We start from the raw sequence: 20,943 nt of genomic DNA, 5'->3' as shown, positions 1-20,943 counted from the left end.
AGTGAAGTGTTATTTGTGGTGGCATTAACTCTTTGTTGGACAATTGTTGACTACTCAAATAAACACGTATCGTATAGTTTGATTAATGATGGGATACAGGAATGTTCAAAACTCACTGTGAGTGGGAATATCACGCAAAGACAGCTGTTAGCTGATTTTACTCTTTGATTACTTCATTGGTTTCAATTAGGCTAATCAGAGCAGTCATTACCTATATAACTATTTTGTCAAAAACGTGGCTAACTTAAAACTGCAGTTCATAAATTCTGTAGAGAATGTCTACAGCCAACCATATGATTACTAATGGAACAAATCTGCATTACAACACAGCAGCCAAACAAAGGCAGTGCTTGTTTTATCTGATGCATTGTCATCATGAACATTAAGGTCTCTCCATGGTTTGGTTGAAGAATTTGACAAGCCTGAATGTCTGTCCAGTGGTCTTGAGTGTCTACAGTCAGTCCTGTTGCAACACAAGTAATGCATTCCTGAAAAACCTCGCGCTCACTAAAATCGCACGCTGAAATGCATATATCCAATGGGGAAAATAGTATTAGGCGAATTAAACTGAATTTAAAAAGGCTGCTCTGTGCTTTTATATGATAATATGATAAATATTTTTAGAATCTAAGACTTTAACCTGTGCAATTTGTGGATGCTCAAAACGTTTGATTCTTTTCGATTTGAAAACCACTGCAAGCAAACAGTTCAAAAGAACGATTGGTTCATGAATCGGACATTGCTATCATTCACTTGGTTAGCTGTTTTTAGTAGTGTTTTAGTAGTGATTCTCAGTAAGACCATATCACTTTGTAGTTCATGTAGTGCTTTTCTTCTGACTGAAATATGATTGCATGTTGTGTTGTATTTGGGTACTAATATATCAGTTGCGTTACAACAGATTTGCAGTGTGATATCATGCGTTGTAGCAGGACTGATCGTACTTGGACGACAGAAGAATCCATGCTGAAGCTCAGTCAAAACAAAACACTTGTGGCTTATCGAGGTCATATTTACCTTCACAGCAGCAAATCTAAGGTAGCAAAGGAATTAACTCAACTTTGGACTTTGATAACACAAATTTCCTCAAAGAAATCCCTGTGCGCGGACACTCAAGTTCATATTACCCAATTTACTTCTGTAATATCACACACGGATGTATCTGTCTTTATCTAACATTGCCACGGAAAACATTTACAATGGATAAAAAAAAAACACACCAGGTGACCAATGTGCTCAGACGATTATTCTTTGAACAGAAAACTGATACACAGAAAAGTGACAGGACTACGACAAAGACTCATTGGTGAAATGCTGCAGTTTACTGTTCTTCTTGCTGTACTTGAAGCAGAAAAGATTCCAGAGCGAGTCCCAGATAAGAGTCTTTATCAAATTAGCATCTCTTTCGCTGCTTTCCAGTGGTGGGAGGTGAGGCTATAATCATTACCTACACGCCTCACAATCGTGCCTTCACGAAGTCAGTGGGTGGGTGCGTGAGTCACCAAGGAGACCACTGCCGGAGTGTCAAGCATCCTAGCCACAGGGATAGTCCCATTTTCCCACAAACATGGGACATCGGGGGGAAGGGGGGGAGTTGGTAGTTCATACTGTTAGGAGTTCCACCCACTCATTTGAAAACATCACTTTAATCTCTCACATTTCCGAGTGAAAAAGACGGGATAGTACAGATGAGCTGTGAAGAAGTGCTGTTAATATGTAAGTGCACACGTGGAGAAAACAGAGCCCTTTATATCATTTTGTAACCCTTTGGGAATAACATTATAATTATTGATACAACAAGCATCATGGTGGGGTCTAGCTCTGCCGAGAGAATATGAGCTCTGGATCTAGTGGGAACTAGAAAGGCTAGGAAGGGTGCCATGTGTATTTTAAACATTAATAACTACAGATGTACACATACGTAAAGTTTACAAAATGGGGAACCAGAATTTCTTTTTAAAACAGACATAACTATGCATGACCCCAAACGCTACAGTATGTAAATCACATGTAGACCCCCTGTTGGCTTATTTACATTTTTCTATTTATTTATTCTATTTATTTGTGTGTATCAGCTCAGCTCATGACACAGCTAGAAACAGAGAAAAAAAGATCATAAACATCATATTCCAGCTGGTGTAAAACCGGAGAGGATGCATCATTGTTGGTGATCATAAACAGTGACACGAAAATGATTTTTATCCACCCCACTGTGGTTCTGTGTCAAGCTACAAAGACATGCAGCAAAACAGAATCTATAGCGAAAAAAAAAAACAACTTAGCTTTCTGCTCTGGCACCAGTGCAGCGAAGATGGGCCACTGGAAGCCTACATTAGTGTACATTGAGACGCTTCACTGAGAACATGCAGCAGAAGCCATGTTTTGCCATTGGTCCAGCTATTTGCCCATCAGCATTTTCATTTCACAGGTTAGCATCAGTGAGGATGAAGGTCCCCCTCATGACGAAGACCACAAAAACACACACTTTGGATTACAACCAGTACCAATGCTAGGCTCATCATACAGATCACTCAGTATGGTATCAAAGCAGAAATGTTAGCTGAGAACCATCATTTCAAAGTGTGAAAATTAGTTAGTCACTATGCTAAAATGACTCACATAAATCTGTGCTTATTTTACATTCAGGGGATTTTTTTTCACCCAGTATGCCATGAAGAATTCTTCAGTATTATAAATATTGTAGAGAAATAAATTATCTAAGACAAACACGGCATTTTATGAAAATGGACCTGTGTGTTTCTTTTGTCTGCCAAAAAAATGCCTCTTGACTGTTAGTTTTAAGCCAAGAGAAAGCATTTGCTACATATATTTTCCCAAAATAATGTTGCATTCATTCTTCTGAAAGGGTATATATGTAGGTAAATATTATTGTTAATATTCAAAAACATAGCTAATCTGAACACCATTTTTCCTGTAGGTTCATTCCATCCATCCATACATCCAGTTCAGGATCATTAGTGAGAACTAAAGGTTAGCCATCTCAGTAGGATATGACTATCCATCCATCTACCAATCACTACAGTATCTTGAGTGGTGGTGGTGGGGGGGAGGGGAGTTAATATCAATCCTGCCACCACTGGGCACAAGGTAGGGGCTCATCCTGCATGGCAAGTCAGTCCATTCAAGTGGAATGCTTCTCTTTTTGCTTATTTCCTTCAAAGTTATGCAGTTCCTTCCCTAATCTATAAATCTTCTGTCCTCAGCTTTCGAATGGAAATGCCTACTGCAGCTTAAAAAAGCATGAGGGAAATATGCAACAGCCATATGTGTTCTGCTCTCTGCTCTTTACCTTATGAAGATCATCTCCTGTCTTCAGATACTGCTTGGTGCCACAATTTACACATTACACCACAATGTCTGTGAATTTGTGTCATCTTTGGCCACATCACCACTTGCGGATTTTTGCACCAGGTCGTTAATATAAGGTAAGCTGGCTCATCCAAACCACGGATTATTTGACAGACCAGCAGAGTAGTGAGTATGTTTTAAAAAGACCCTGACCATATTTTTAGCGAAGTTGAGGTCTTTGCTGAAACCGCAAATTCCAATGTTATAATTTCAGTCCACTATTGCCTCATATGTAAAGCAAATATGAAATGGGACATTATATAATTAAGAGGTATTTTCTGTGTTAATGCCAGGGAAAATGTGTGTTACATTGAATTTCGGTAGATCATAATATCGGGGCGGGGTGGGGGAGGGTAGTGTGGTGGTCAGACAACTGACACCTCTGACATTACGGATATCTGTGTTGACATTCTGGACAACATTGTCGAATGGTGTGACCTGAATCACTGGCAGCTCAACATTTCTATGAAGGACCTGGTGGTGGACCTGGGGAGATCTCAGTCTCTGCTAAGACTTTGTGGTTAATTAATACATTAACTAAGAGTTGGTTCATGATTTGTTAAGATTATATTAGAATATCGTGACCTCTGAAGTCATGGCAGGTCAGTCCTATAGGTGACATAGGCGGCCGCCTAGGGCTACCAACTGACCATCTTCATATGTTTACTTATTTTATATAGAAAATGTTGCATGTAACATTGCATATTGTCTATTTTTGTCTTAGTATAGCTGTGTACTGTGTAGTCTGTAACACTTTCCTCTGGGATAATAAAGTACTCCCATTCAGATTCTGTATAATCTACTGAATGGCCTCAAAGTGTCATCTAGCCTTGTTCAAAAGTGGCCGGCTGAAATTAATCATGAGTTACTTGTAATTTGAAAATGTCAGCTTTGTCTAAAGAACATGAAACCAATCAAAATACTTATGGTGCATTAAGCCAATTCATTTCACATTCTTCATTCATGATTTCTGAATTTCACCAGCTCTGAATACTTGTATAGTGGAGGTTCAAATTAGAGCATGTAGTTATCTAGCACACTTGACCTAAGCTCAGAAAGGCATGATAAGGAATTCTTGTGTACTGTAAACCTGAGCGTTATATCCTCCTGAAACATAGCAATTAATTTTTGTCCACTGTAGTGGACATTGTGCTTTCTCTCATACTATACATTCCACTCTATTATTTCCTATTGCTCCTTAAAGACGACAGTTACGACTTTAAGATAACCATCCCAACACTTAATTTATTTTATATATATGAATTAATTTAATTTTTCCCCCTGAGACTTGGGTGAATATGAAGGGAAGAAGGTATGATAGCAAGTAGACTTGCCAAGGATCCTAACTTGGTTCTTGCTTCAGCTGTACAAATTGGTGAAATGGACAGAGAGGGTAGAAATGTTCCAACTTGACAGCTGAACTGAGTCACTGTGCTCCACTTTCTTACAACAGGCTAAAATTCAGTAAATTTTCCTGTGGCTGGTCATTCGCGGTTGCATGCACGTCTGCTGCTACTAGGCAGGTGCACCTGAACGGCTGCCTCGTATAATGCAAACCGCTCTCAGATGCATTCAGACAAAGACAACAATATAAATATATAATTAACAACCTTAAATTGGTTCCCTAATTGCGTCCTGGGCAGGACATGCACCAGCATGCCACGCTTTGCCAAACTAAATCAGTCACAGGCGCCCCGATCCGATCCGATTGTTATCAACATCCACTGCAGTTCCCTCTGCTTCAAGATCTGAATGATCTGTGGCAGGGTTTCTCAACCCGGTCCTCGGGGACCTTCAGACGGTCCACGTTTTTGCTCTCCCCCAATTCCCTGCCAATTGGGAGAGAGCAAAAACGTGGACCGTCTGGTGGTCCCCGAGGACTGGGTTGAGAAACCTTGATCTGTGGCATGGTGGAGGAGCTCCCACGGGGTAAAGACACAGAGGGTGATTTTGCGTCCGCTTCACCAGCGTGTTTACAGACTTTACAGACAATCGCAAGTACACATTTAATCGGAATTAATTAAAGTTTGGTTCATAGTCTCAAAAATGAACTATAGTTCACATTCATGTCTTATGGTTATAGTTGTTATGAATCCAAAATGAAATTTCTCATCAGCAATTAAAATATCACTAGTGTCACGTACCATTAGAAAGCTCTTGGAGTCTACTTTATTGATATAAACAAATCATTAGTGTCACAACCAGCGCATCGGATCGCATGGAGACAAGGGACCTGCGAGAAAATCAACATCAACACGTAATAATTTTCCAATGCACCATTCAGCGACGTCATACATCAAACTTCATACAACAATATGAGAGCTAAATTTTTTCTATTATTGCTACTTCTTGTGTGTGAGCATCGTTCATTCTCGGCAGAGAGAACGATACTCATGTTCACGCTAATTAGTGGCAAACCGATTTGTTCAGTTCAGCATTCACCAAAAAAAGACTGCATTCAATGAACAGCGTACTGTCCTTAACATCACAACTATATGAAAAATTCTCTGTTTAACATGGTTACCCTCATCGCCAACTATTCAGTACATTCCTTCCTCTGAAGGTTACTTCTCATTAAATGATCCCATGACCGTGGGATAAGCAATGTTGTGCATGAGCACCCTAATTAACGTCCACACAATTGCTGAAAAATTGGGTATCACTTTATAATAAGACAGCCTTTTGCCACTTATAAATGGTAGTAACTCAAAAAACTGTTCGAATTTGTTCATAATTGTTTATTAATAATTTACAAAATGTTACAATTTATTAATAAGCTAATTAATAACCTGATCATAAACCATTTATCCATCAATCCATTTTCTGTACCCACTTGTCCTACTCAGGGTCATGGGAGTCTGCAGTCTATCCCGGAAGTTATGTGCGCAAGGCAGGGAATAACCCAGGATTACAGAATAAATTATTCATAAACCCTTTATTAGGGTTGTCCCCTTCAAAAAAAATTTCAAGACATTTCAATTCACACTCTGTTGTCACAGTCAATATCTCTTAGTATCTTTGTGTGGTCCACTTGGAATTTTTAATATTAATTTCTTTTCTTCTAAGAGGGCGAGCATGAAGTAGCTGTAGCTAACCAGCCCCTCAGCCCCATACCGATGTTTAATGAGTTACGACAGGTTTCTGAGAGTCCACCACATGCCGTGGTTTAGCATTTGCTGGTTCAGAAGGTTCAGAAAGATAAGGCCATCAATGACACAATGTGCTGTTTATGTAAATGAAATAAAATCCAGGCACAAATTAAGATGCAAATGTACAAAAGCGTATCATCTGTCAAAGACAAACCAGTATCACCATCATTGTGGAATGCTGTGAGGAGTGAACCATAGTATTGCATTATTACTTGATGCAATTGTTCTTCTGTGACTCAACTATACTTCAAAAGCATTACTTGCAAGAAGTAAATATATGAAGAGCTTCCTAAATAGAGGAGGCAGAAGATAAATGACATTTACTTTAGATCTGATTACACATGCCTGGGAATGATTATATGTACCACAGTGTGACACATCTGAGTTATTCTACTGTAAGGTTACTTATTAATGTTGGATTATGTCCAAAGTGAAATATCCAGGGGTGATTTGAGGATTCGTTTATTGTAGGGGGTATAGGAGAGGCCATAATTCATACAGAGGGGCCAACATTACCATTAGCCAATGATATATTTTGAATCGAGGAGTGACAGGAGAGGGGGCACTACAAGAGCCAATAAGCTCTCAGCCGGGGCTAGCACCCTTTTAGCCCCGCCCTTGTATATACGCCAGCATATATGTGCATGATTTATATTATGGAGGAGCTAAAGCTGATAAGGCGATGCTATTAATAATCAGTGAAACTTTTCAACAGTGAGGTAATCCATTCACCGGAATCACAGGAAGCCAAAACAGCACGAAAAGAATTCCGGTCATCAGCAACGGAAAGCAGGAACATACTCCAGGGAGGCCAGCAGTGGCTGGAAGAATGTGGATCACAGACTTTTCATCCCTTTAAAGCAAAATACTCCACATGTCTGCTACCTCTGTCCAGGGCAATTAGCTAGATTGGAGTAACCCATCCATTCCCCAAGAGGGGAAGCGAAAGCTGATTATCAATCAAAGACAAGGGAAAACTAATTTCCAGGGCTGAATGCATCAGCAAAGTCCTGCATTTATTAACCTCCTTCCTGTCAAGAGATAAAAGAACCGCTCCAGATATAGCAGTCAGATTCATACAAGTGAACAAATTGAAAAAAGCTAACATATGTGTGGTTATACACTATGAGGAACAGGATGTGGCTATTTAATTTCCAATGGTAATCAAGCCACTGGATCTCTGCGTTTACCGTGTGGTAGCTTGTTCGGGTCAATAAATGAGATAGCAGGTTGTAGAGAATCAAAAGTCTAGTAATGTGATACAGATCTGCAACATGACTATGAAGACGCAGTGGGGTTAATCTGGTCTGTGTGCTAAAGAAGACATTTGTCAGCGAGTCAGCGAGCAAAACCTAATGATTTTAACATTTACTACAGTCGAGTGCAGTCTTTTTGATGGAGAGGGGATAAAGGAGGTCACTTTTAGACCGTTCTTGTGGGGCAGCTTTCTAAGCATGCCAGCATCCCGTGTGTCACTGCTGCTGTTTTCAGGATCGCAATCGGCACCAAAGGGTTCAGTTAATCTCCAGGGCTGAGTGACAGAGTGACAGGTTTGCTTTCTTCAGGAGGTTCAGAGGCACGAAGGGGGCGGGTCACACACACCAGTTGGGTCTCACCCAGGTTCATATTTTCTGTCACCCCGAAATCATAATTACCTGTCAGCCTGACATGCGACAAATGGTACGACAGACTTGGGAATATAGGCAAATACACAACGCAAATGGGCTGCCGACTTTTCCGCACTCCTATGCCATTATTTGACAAAGGGATGAAAATCACGTTTCCAGTTTCTTCCATTTCAGTGGAAAATAAAATACTGTACACCCAGAAAAAAAAAGAAATTCATTCTCAAACCTACTGATGGAGCTTCTCTGGCCTGACCTCAATACAAGACAGATTGGAACGGAGGCTACAACACAGAAAGACAGTTTGTAAGAACAAGACTCACTTTGGAATTTCACGGAAGAAAGCAGTTACTGGTTGGGAACGTAAAATCACAACATCAGTGTAACTCATAAGCACAGAGCAAGTGGCGCATTACTCAAACTGTCATGAGGAATCGCACTACAGAAATGCTGACACAGAGGGGAAAATCTGTAATATAATTTGTGTTATTGCTCAGACATGTTACGTAGGCAAGCAGAGAAGGCATTAGTTTTGAGCAGCTTAAATACCTTAATAAAAAGATCACATATATTGCTATGTGACAATAGATATTCGTCTCTATCAATTACAAAATAATCAAGCAAATATATTATTTTTAAAAACTGACTGTTATTTAGAAGTATGTCATTATTTTAGCACTTAGGTAATACAACACAATTTATTACAAAAGCATAGACACGTAAGTAATCTCGCTGATGGGAAAGCTTTAACAGTGATTCAGAACTGATAGAGGAGAGTGAAGAAACTCAAACTATAGTGATGAAACATGCAAGCATCTACTGATGAACACTGATGAAAACTGTCCTTACCATACATCGACAGGAATGCAGGCGAAGTTCCCTCCGCTTTTCGACTCGAGCTCCTCTGCTGTAGCCGAAGAGGCGCTCACACATGCGCACGCTCGGGAGACATGCACGCACACACACACATACGCGCGCGATCACACCGCCAAGCACCCTGCGTGTGATCACACTGAAATGACCTTGGATTGTCCCAGTTGCGCCGCGGAGAGCTTAGCCTTTGAAGGACAGCGGTGATTTCACACACACAGACGCACACGTGGTCTCTGCCTAAAGAGACACCGCACACACGCGCGCGCTCGTGCGCTCCCTCCCTAACCGGCACATAGCCACACACACCCCCCAGTGTTTGAATACAGCCAACAAACGGAGGAGCTGAGATGAGGAGTGCTCCTTCACCAGAAGGAGAAATAGGAGGGGAAATTAGTCACTCCTTCTATCTGATCTTCCATCAACCCATTTAAATCAAGCCTTAAGTCGCTGCTGTGCTTCTGGCATGAAACCTGAAATCTTACACCGCTCCAAATACTGCTGGGTGGACAATCTCTTCTTATAAGATGGTCTTAGCAGCTGCTTTCTTTTGATCTACTCAGTTCTTTACATGCGTTTCAAGTGGATCGATGTTACCATACATTTCTATACGAATCAGACATAAAGAAATAAAGCCCTAACCAGCGATTTATCCTTAAACCTATAGCCAAAAATTGCAACACTGCATGCCCCTATCTAATTTCAGTTTGGCTCCCCTACTTTGAACTGAATATGCTTCTCTAATAATTAATTAATTCCCCAATGGTTTAATCACATTTTCCAGTTTGTATTATTGTTAATTATATTACATTTCTCAATAACTCTTACACAGCTTAGTTAATTTAATTCTTAAAACGGACCCGGTGGACACAGTTCCGGGTACACTTTAAAATGCTGACACAAGAGAACATCGAAGTGGCCTGTCACAGAAGCGCATATCTCATAATGTCAACGTCACCTGAAGCTTTATGGGAATGCAGCCCGATTGTCCCCTTTTATTCTGAGATAGTAATCTGATGACAGTATTGTGGATTAAGTTGAATTCTTTAAAGGATATAAACATATCATAAGCACAGGAGCTGGATTTTATATGTAAGTTGGGTGGCATATAGACTTTGTATTTTTTATTACTATGTTTTTAGATCCTTATTTTTATTTCCTTTATTCGATTCGATGTGATTAAACTTCAAACATAGTGCTACTGTACTAAACTGTTTAAACACAGTATTATATAGTTATAAACTGCAAAACTGGCAATATTCTGTATCCAAATTGCACAGCCCACCGTGTACACAGCTCTCCTTTTTGCTTATGCTCCTGCCTTAACTTGGATCACCTGTACAGTTTGCTAGAGCATGGGAAAAACAAGATCAGTGTGTCAGGTCGCTCACCGATGCCAACACAACGGTCCAGCAGATTGCTACAGTCTAGCAGCAGCCTGTGAGAGCCCAGCAGGGTGAACACGGGCATCGCTCCAGTACACACTGGCAACCGGGATGCTCAGCCACCATCTCGGGACCAGAACTCACCCAGCAGCTTGAAGCCTGCTGTGCTGTACGCATTTGGTCCCAGGAGATCCCCGGAGTGACCTTCGGTCAGAAGAACTCAATAATAAAAACAACAGGGAGTATTTGGGAACAGCGGCGTCAGCGTTGACAGGCAGGCTCCCCCCTCTCTCTCTCTCTCTCTCTCTCTCTCTCTCTCTCTCTCACTCCGGATGGGGGGACAAGCCTACGATAGCCCGGTTCATTATCGATTCACAGCGAAGAATCAGCATGAGCTTTGGTTCTCAGCACATTTGGACTCCCAGGGGTGATGTACCGCTAACACGTTAAGCTCGTTATAAAAAGCCGCGGAATTAGTAAACGAACGGTCCATGGGGAAAAATAAATTGCATTATCAAAGAAACAGATGTTTACATTTTGATAACGTTTATATGAACCGTGAGGGAATATCAAAATAAAAGTTGCTACACAAAACAAACCCGCCACACATTCACCTTCCAACCTCTTATCCAATATACTGTTGTGTGGGGGTGGTCTGCACCTGTCCCAGCCAGCAGAGGGCGCAAAAACCAGGGACACCCTGATGGGATTTAAGACAAACATTGATACGAAAACTCAAATATTAATACAAGATAGGCCTACAGTATATGTATATATATATATATTTTCTGTATAAAAAATATTTTGGTGTAGCAATATTTAATAGAATCCCATGTAACAAACTCTTACATTTTACCGGATAAGTCTCACCCTTCTACCACGGTGGGTTTGATTTCTGGCCCAGTTCGTTGTATGGAGGTCTCCCCCCATTTTCCACCTGCAGTCCAAAAACATGCGGCTAAATGAACTCGTATCAATAAATTGTTCGTCGTGCGTGAGGCTGTGCCCTGCGATGATCTAGAGTAGCATTAGGGCGCCCCCTATGCATCCTATGATAAGATTCAGACTCAGACTCAGTGTGACCCTGTACTAAGTAAGTAGTTGTAGGCGCAGAAATACAAATAGTTGTGTTCTAGAAATATGACTTATTAAAATGTATTTGTTTAAGTCACCAGCCGGGGGCAGACCTATACCACTCACAAAAACATGACAACTTTCTAAGATAGACAGGCAGAAAAGGGTCAGTATGGAAGTATGGGAGGTGTATGTTGCAAATTTTCCAGACTTTAATTGTAGTAAATGTAAAAAAACAACAGGCTAAGATAAAGCCATTTAATAAATGTTTACATTTTCTCTTAACCTCGGTTGCACTTTGGTGCCCTCCGCAGATGGTGTCGCCAACGACTGTAAATATTTGCTGTAAAAAAGATGTTAAGAGTTATAGATTCTATTGGTCTCGTGTACCACTCTAGGCTTATTAGTTTGTTTTCTTTAGTTTTTAAAAGTAGAATAATATCAGTTGTTTGCCTTTATTTATTTCTCTTTATTAGGGGTTCAACTTGCGCTAATGGCGAATCTGTGATATCCACTGCGTAATTGTTATTCTATTTATCATAATAAATATAATAAACATTGTGATCTTAAATATTTTTGGGGAAAACAAATCAAAGGATATTTGTGTGCTTGTTTTGAAAAAAAAAGGGAATGGTTATCGTTACTTATAAGTATTTGTGTTGAATCTGCTTCAGTGAATCGGGAGATGCAAAAAGGGAGAGCAGATGAAAACATAAACGGAGAAGAATTGCTAACGCTGCTGTTACTGACAATGTAGCCGGCTGCAATGAAACTGTTTAATGCGTAACGTTAGCGAGTCATTTAGCATTTTACAGACACAGAGCGCTATTTGGGCTGGCTAGATGGCTGCTTCCCTCGCTAGTTAGATCTGGTTAGTCGGCGAGCTGTTCAGCTAAGCTAGTTTCCCGTAGTTTATGTCAAACGTGTCTAATATAGCGCCATGGAGACCAATTTACAGAAGAGACGGGAAACTAAATCCCTCCGTGTGAAAGTCATCAGCTTGGGAAATGCAGAGGTGGGAAAGGTAAAGCTGTCTTACAGTAATTAACCAATATCGCCAGATCTGCAGCAATATAAAACTGCTTTTTAGTGGTAATATGATATAAATGTTTTGCTGTCTTTGCAGAGTTGCATTATTAAACGGTACTGTGAAAAGAGGTTCGTACCTAAATACCTCGCCACAATCGGCATAGACTACGGTGTTACAAAGTAAGTCTCATTTTAAAAACTGCTGCAATATAAAAATGAAGGGTCTAAATTTATGTTGGCTGTTTGAACTTTTTGAAGTGACATTGGCATGATCATTGATAATTCTGTTTTTGGGAATTCTATACATGTTTACCACCCATATTATTGAAATCCATAATAGATACTTCTGACATTTATAATTAAATGAATTAATAGTTCAATTTTTAATTTAATAAATATTATCTCAAAATCCATATACTTTATCGATCAGTCAATCTAGCAACATTTTTTATTTATTGCTACGGATTGTATTATGATAATCAAAATAAAATCAAGTCATGCAGTTGATCTATTGCAGTGCATAACCACTTATTTGTCATAATTCAATTACCCTTTTTTTTTATCTCTCTCTCAATTAATCAGAGTTCAAGTTCGGGACCGTGAAATGAAAGTCAATATTTTTGACATGGCAGGGCATCCCTTCTTTTATGAGGTCAGTCTGAAGCTGTTACTGTTTTATTGCCTGGCTGTTCTCAAGGCTGCCATGATACGTTGCTACCGCCTAAAGCAGCACTATGAAGCTGATATTGGCTGTCTTTTGGTCACATTTTTCCCTTGAGATACCTTTACTATTCTGGTGTAGTTTTATGCAGACTTGCTTGTGAAATTAAGGTGAAGGTGACTTGACCTTAGAGGATATGTCTGATGTTAATACACTTAAGGTATGTGCCTCTGCATGTTGGGAGGCTGTGCCTAAGATCTGAAGGGTGCTGGTTCACATCCCTGAGTCAGTGGTGTGATTTTACTGCTTTCTCAAAAAATTGTACATCACTACACAAAGCTAGATAAATAAAATGTTTAAAATGTAAGCACATTACATATCTAAGTATGAAATGATATATAATGTACACTAAGAGACATGCTGTCTCAGTTAATAGACCATCCATATCTACAAAATAATTATTTTATATTTTGTCACCTGGAGTTATTTTCTCACATTACCAGTGTTGTGCTTTTTCAGGTCCACAAGGTACAAATCCAGACAAAGGTTTGCATGAAGAGTCACAGTCACAGAGTACTCCGCTCGTTGTCAAAAACAAAATCTTGGTCTGGATTTGCAGTTTCGGGAACTGAAATGTTCAACACCAAAGATTTGAAAATAACTGAGCCCTGAGGTTCTTTGGGCCAATGCATTTACCTTTGTCTGGGCTAACATCTCTTTGTTGGTCAAAGTTTTTATGTGGGGTATAGTGGAATGTTTTTAAAATGCCGTTGACAATGGATAATGTAACTGAGGTTACTTGTGGAATGATCTGCTCGTAAATAGTTTAGTTGTGCTGTTTTAACACTAAAGTTAGTGTCCGTTGACCAAGGCCATATTTCTAATGTATATTAGGGGGGACATGTAATTATAATTATATATTATAATTACAGCCTTGGTCAAACCCCCCCGCCCCCCCCAACCGTATTGACTCCTTGGCTATGATCTTGTCTTTGACCTGAAAGTCTCAGAATTTCAGCCAAAATGTCCCTGAATCCATTTTGTTCCCTGGCATTGGTCCTGCAGGTACGGAATGAGTTTTACAAGGACTCCCAGGGAGTCATCCTGGTGTACGACGTGGGGCTGAAGGAGAGCTTTGACTCCCTGGACGGCTGGCTGGATGAAATGAAGCAGGAGATTGGCTCTCAAACGAACATGGAGAACATCGTCTTTGTAGTGTGCGCTAATAAGGTTCTCCATTGTTCATTGTCCATCTAATGCCTGTAGATCAAAACTTATTGACAGTGTGAGATGAAAGAGATGGTCAATGGTTAGAAGAGCAAGCAGGAGGCACATATACCAAATACAAATTGAAAATACCTGCGTAATGGTAAAGTCTTAGAATAACAGTGTAGTGTATCTAGTACTGAAATCTATTTGATTAACCAAAGATCACTGCCCTTTGTTTTTGCAGTGTAACAGGTGATTCTCTCTTATATTGCATATTCTTCCTGATGCATTTTGCCTTTCATCAGGCTTCCCTATAATGCTCCATTGTTCCTTATGGCAGAGTAGCAGGATCATCAGTTGTGTTGTTTTCGCAGGTGGATCTGGCAAAGCGACGAGTGGTGGATGAGAGCGAGGGCCGACTGTGGGCAGAGAGCAGGGGATTCTTCTACTTCGAGACCTCAGCACAGAGTGGAGAGGGGATCAATGAAATGTTTCAGGTAAATTTCAGTTGTACAGACCGGTAGCATAATGCATGTCTGGCTTCAACAAATAGCATGGATGGTAGGGACATGTTCCGGTCAATGTCGTGGGAATGTGTGTTTAGGCGGGCGGGGGATTTAGGGCTGATTTGGTCCCTGCTAATGTTGAATCCAAACCTGTTTATGTATTTATCTTGTATTGTCCTTGCGGGCCAGTGTGCGGCTCAGCAGGTTTTACCGGAAGGTCGTTGGTTTGAGTCCCATCCTTGGCAGAATAGTTACATGTATCTTAGACCCTTAACTTCCTGAAGTTAAGATATGTGAAAAGAAGCATTTCAGTGTACCTGTACTTGTAATAATACATCATTTCAAAATACCTATTTTTAATGGCTCAAGGTATTTTCTGAAAAGAAAATCTGTAAGATTACTGAAGCACCTTTTTTGTAATTGTCTGAAATTAGTAGCTTGTGCATAGAAAGAGTAGCATCCACAGCATCATACTAATCTTTAATAATATAGGTATTCGCCTTTCATGAACTGGGTCATTCGGCACACAGCACAAAAAAAACATTGGCTTAAGTACACAGAATAGGTAGCACAACACATTTAACTTTGGGCAGAAACTTATTAAATCAGTCATTAAAAAACCTTCATAGTAATATACAGTACTCTGTAATAGGAACGTGCATTATAGATTCAATGTAACGGAAGGGTTAACCCCTACCCAGCCCTAACCTTAACCATAATTAAACAAACAAAATACAAGGCTTTTGGCATTTTAAATTTTTTGATTGCAGTCACAGATTTTTATGAAATTGAATTTCCCTTCGTGGGGACCGAAAAATGGTCGTCAAAAAAACAACGCCAAAATAACAGGTTTTTATCACATTGTGGGGACATTTGATGGCCACACACACACAAACACACACCATGAAAGCTGTAATTTTAAAATCAATTAGAAAGACAGTTATTAAGGTGAGTCATATTGGGCTGAATGGCAATGAACAGTATCTGTCAGCTATAAAAGAGGTCAGGAAATTAGCACTTTGATATGCAAACCCCGAGCAGAGTTCCAAAGACGTCAAATAGTTGGTGCTTGAGCTGCAGGTGCATCAGTTATAAAAACTGCACAATTATTTAATGTGTCAAGGGGAAGAGTCAAAAATCACGACGACATGCAGTATGCCAAACACAAAAGTCGAAGTGTGCCCCTACTCCGCATTATTACATCTTTGATATTAATATTCTGTCTAGTGTTTCCCGTATTTTGTCCACCCCATGTATAATCTCATAATTACTGGAATTAAACTACACACACTTACAAACACATTTATCTGCCATTAGGGAAACACTGATACATGAAAATATTTGTTTTTAAGGTTGTCATTGTTGGGATTAGGGTTTTGCCCATAGGAATGAATGGACGGTCTCCACAAAGATATGAGTAGAGGTGTGTGTGTGTGTGTGTGTGTGCACGCGTGCACGTGCATGAGAACGCACACAAGAATGTGATTATGTAATATGTAATTAATGTTTAGTCAGTTGCTTATAATTTTGAACACTCAGCTATTATGGTAGGTAGTTTTAGTAACAATCTAAAGGAATCCTCAAGCTTCATGTTGCAACATTTTGATGTTTTTATTCTTAATCATTATTCTTACTCTTTTTTTTATTGTCTTCTCTAGGCCTTCTTTTCTTCTATCACAGACATGTGTGAGAACGGGGGCAAACGGCCCATAATAGAGCCCAGCCTGGGCTTCACCAGAGAGCAAGTTGACACCATCCGCAGGATCCGTAGTAGCAAAGACAGCTGGGATATGCTTGGGGTCAAGCCCGGTGCCACCAAGTGAGTAAGAGGCCAGGGAAGGGCAAGTTACGGCCTCCTGTTGTGTGTTCTGTGTCTCCAGAACACAGCAGGAAACTCACCTCAAGAGGATGATATAAACCGATATTTACATCTTATAGTTCATGTAGTTGACTTGTATTACTGGATGCTGTACAGGGTCTGAGTTATAGGAAGAGGTGGAAAGTTCAGGTCAGAGCATGTGAGCAGAGTGGAGCGGTGAGAATTTCCGCTCCTCGCTCACGAGGCTGTTGGCTCCGAAATAAAAGAAATATGAGCAACGGCAACATTGCCGCTCAGAAAATATTTATTTTTAAGCGACATATATAGGCAACAACGGACACGTTTGGCAATGGCATTCCACACAAAAATAGGCTTAAATAAAGGAATCAATGATCTTAATAGTCTAAAGAATATACAGGCTAAGCATCTACGTTTTAAATTCCTCAATTTTTTCTGTTGATGCTGCTGCTGCGTCTCTATAAAATAAAATTTCACTAACAGTGTTACGTGAAATTAAAAAAATCCTATTAGACCTACTTTGAATGACAAAACGAATTTATTTGATTACCAATATTTACCAATATTGGCTTTTATACTTTAATTTATAGACTTGATATACTACAACCATATAAAACTTGCTCACGTTTTGCTCTGGCTTCCGCCTGTTCGCGTAGCACTCGCATGTTTCTGAGAAAAATGATTCCTAAGTGAATCTTTACTCACTGAAACAGTTTCACCACCTTGTTATTCTTGCTCTACATTATTGTCATCTATACGTTTGATAAGAATATTATACTTGTATGATCTATCAGTTTCCTTTGTGAAATACTTTGCGAATTCCATCTCGGCCAATTTCTGTAATAGTCTTGATAATTGTACAGATGAATTCTGGGTAGATTTGGGCACGCCTCAGAATCGTAGTGTGAGCAGTATCGGAGCGAAATTGGAGCGAGACAGAGCGACCGGTCCAGCCTTAATTAAAAAAAAACGCTCCGCGCTCTGACTAAATGCAGTCAGAGTATTGAAGTTGTTGGTTGAAACAAAATCGTCATCTGGATATGTATTTTCTGGACCTGAACTTTCCACCTCTGGTTATATGTTAAGAGCAAAAATTAATTGAACATGGGTAGATACTTAAACTGAAACCATTACCAAAGACAATAGCCACGGACTTTTGTCTGCTATTGTTATTGTATAGTCTCATAAAGTGGTCCTCAACTGGTGGGTCACAGCCCAAAAGTGGGTTGCTTAACCATTTTCTTTGGGTTATGGATTGTCTACTTTACCAAAAAATGTATAAATATTTTTTTTTATGTGGGGCTTTTGTGGTTGCAAATGATGCAAAATGTCATCCCAGAAATAATTTTTTGTTTGTTTGTTTGTTTTACTTTTGTTTAACAGTAAATAAATACAAACAAAACACTTGGGGACATGACAGAGGAATAATGCTGGTTGTGAGGCTACTCCAGTTGAGAATCACCAATTTTAATATATGCACACATATATTATGCCAAAACATAATAATAATAACATGGTGCAATTAACCATCTTTGTATGTTTTTCTGGAACCACCCTAGAAAATAGTTTAAATTCTAAATGGTGCTACTAATTCTAGTGCTTGTAATTTCAACGATGCCTGTACCTTAGTAGGTACTGTGGTATTGCTGTACGTGCATGCACTTTCCCTGTCTGAAGCATGCTAATGCTACTTATCATAAGTAGCTCCCAGAATGCATTGCTGCTGGAGGTGTAGGTGATGCCAGGACAGATAGGGGTAATCATTTGAATTAGAAGATTACAGGGCTTGGGTGTCTCATTAGTATCCAGCTCCCAAGATGATAAGCCCTGTCTACTCTAACGCGTCCTGTTCATGTCTGAGAGGTTTCTGGCTTGGCTCTGTCAGAATTGAAGCCTAAACTACGATCAATCACTTGATTTCGTTCTAGTGGCAATTTTAGTTTAAAACAATAATGATCTATGTGTGTCATTTTCTTAATGGCAGGAGTTTGCTAAGTCACAACATCCTGTGGGTTTGTGTTTCAGGGAGGAGATCAACAAGGCATACAGAAAACTGGCTGTATTGCTGCACCCAGACAAATGCATGGCTCCGGGTAGCGAGGATGCCTTTAAGTCTGTGGTGAACGCCCGAACTTCACTTCTGAAGAACATCAAGTAGGAAACGTAACTGTTTCGACCCAAACCAGTTACCAGGCGTAAAGATGAAGTCTACTCATCAATCCCTGATAGTAAAAATGAGAGTGAGAGGAGATTACCTCACAGCTTATGCAGGAGTTGATCTTCTGCTGCTCTTGTGCCACTCTAAAGCAGTGTTTCCCAAACCGATCCTTGGGGATTGCCAGACAGTACATGTTTTTGCTTCTACCAGGAGCTGGTATGGAACAAAAATGTAAACTGTCTGGCAGGAAGCTGGAAGGGAGCGAAAACATGGACTGTCTGGCAGGGAGCTGGGAGGGAGCGAAAACATGGACTACTTGGGGGTCCCTGAGGATCAGGATGGGATTCACTGCTCTAAAGTACTGTTTACAATAATGTTTATGATGTGACTTATTTGAGTTATTTAATTTCAGTCATGTGAATATATATAGTTGTTCTTTTTTGAATTATTTAATTTTTATTAATTTTATTAAACCAACGCATGGTGTAAGGTATATAACACATTTTTATTTAGTTATTTATTCTGTTATCTGTCCTTATTTTTTACTGAAGATCAGAAATACAATTAATTGCAAATATGCTTACTAACTTAGTGGTAAGTTTGGACCTCTGCCTTGTTCCATAATGATTGCGGTTATATTGCATGACAATACAGTGCAGTTCTTAGATGGAATTTATCTGCCTTTTGTCATTCTCCATGACATCTGAAAAGGAATACATGCTTTAGATAAACAAGCCTTTTTTCAGCAGTAATTATGGTTACCGAGTAGCTTAACAATAATAATGGTAGTGTTTGTATGTTATATGAAGGCATGGAGGCATCCAGTAATGTATCTGTTTATTTTTCTGAAAAATATGTTGTACTTAATGCACACTGTACTAAGCTTGTGTGTGTCGATATTCATTTTCAAGATGCTGGTGTGATGATTTGCTTTTTTACATCCTTATGTTCTATTTACCGTTGTGTAGGATCCTTCTCAACAAAGTTCTCCCAAAGTTCCTAACCAAAATTTAAAAAAACTGGTCCTAACATTTTAAAATGAATAATAAGCTTGAAAAAAAAAAAAGAAAAAAAACACTGAACTAAGCTTCAGTCCTCTTGGGTACCAAGAGCATGTGGCTGGACAAGCCTTTACTTGTCATTAATTTCTGCAATTTCAGAAATAATATTTTAAATATTGTTAGGTTGGTTTTTCTCTGTGCCTCTTGTTGAAGTTCATCCTGTTAAGTAGGTTTAGGGCTAAAGCTCTCTGCATGGTTTGGTATTAAAAACTGACACATTATATGCAATCAGTCGAATTTGGTTCTTATATCAGACAGGGCAGACATAAGTCAGATAAGGATACATTAATATTTTTGTGACCAAAATGGGTTCACTGACAATCGGTGCAGATGTGAATTTTGTTTATGATGATGGGTTATTTGGAAGTAATGTGAAGCCATTTATCATTCATTTACTGAGAGGAATAGAAATTATGCAGTTTTTAGTGTTGCCAGACAATTTAATACATGTAAATTGGATTATGTATTATGTAAATCTAATAGAAATATGTTGTATGACCTGAAAGCATATCCAATACATAAGAGTTTTTTGTATTTTTTCTTGTAAAGTATTTTGTAGAACTGTAAATGTTTGAATACATGTTTGGATAATCTATGGCTTTCGAGTAAGTTGTTTTTAATACAAAAACATTGAGTTACATTCAAAATCTGCAGGGAATGGGTTATTACAGTGAAATTAACTTCCTCATTGGCAATTATGCACAATACTAGGCATACATTTCTGACCATTTACACTATGAGAATGTTTCAGGGTGTCAAGTCAGCATCCAGTACACAGTATTAATCCTTTATCAGAAAACAAGCCTATTGAATATTTACTATAACACCCATATTCAAAAAAGGGGATAGAAGTAATCCAGCAAACTATAGGCCAATCAGTTTAACTAGCATTACTGTAAAAATAATGGAAGCTATAACCCAAGTGAAAATGGTAGATTACCTGGACGCAAATGACATTCTAAGGGATAGTCAACATGGATTTAGGAGAGGTAGATCCTCCTTAACGAATC

The 20,943-nt window shown here is 39.3% G+C and overlaps 2 protein-coding genes across 3 annotated transcripts in view; one reads left to right on the top strand and one right to left on the bottom strand.

Moving 5' to 3' along the window:
- The window catches only part of efr3ba (EFR3 homolog Ba (S. cerevisiae)), a 29,378-nt gene extending 20,028 nt beyond the window's left edge, over positions 1–9,350 (bottom strand). For both annotated transcript variants that reach the window (XM_023794314.2, XM_072698849.1), the window contains exon 1: positions 8,993–9,350. In XM_023794314.2, the coding sequence (XP_023650082.2) occupies positions 8,993–8,999 (7 nt within the window). In that variant the 5' untranslated portion in view covers positions 9,000–9,350. The remainder of the gene's footprint in view (positions 1–8,992) is intronic.
- Positions 9,351–12,135: 2,785 nt separating this feature from the next.
- dnajc27 (DnaJ (Hsp40) homolog, subfamily C, member 27) lies at positions 12,136–20,528 on the top strand. The gene is made up of 7 exons (XM_072698847.1): positions 12,136–12,496; positions 12,599–12,681; positions 13,084–13,153; positions 14,228–14,392; positions 14,746–14,868; positions 16,536–16,696; positions 18,740–20,528. Exons 1-7 carry the CDS (start codon positions 12,413–12,415, stop codon positions 18,870–18,872), a joined length of 819 nt encoding a protein of 272 aa, XP_072554948.1. The 5' UTR covers positions 12,136–12,412; the 3' UTR covers positions 18,873–20,528.
- The last annotated feature ends 415 nt before the right edge of the window (positions 20,529–20,943 follow it).

This window comes from Paramormyrops kingsleyae, chromosome 14 (genome assembly GCF_048594095.1).
Source record: "Paramormyrops kingsleyae isolate MSU_618 chromosome 14, PKINGS_0.4, whole genome shotgun sequence".
Lineage (NCBI taxonomy): Eukaryota > Metazoa > Chordata > Actinopteri > Osteoglossiformes > Mormyridae > Paramormyrops > Paramormyrops kingsleyae.
The sequence above is the reverse complement of the archived record's forward strand: the minus strand, read 5'-3'. Positions and strand labels throughout refer to the sequence as shown.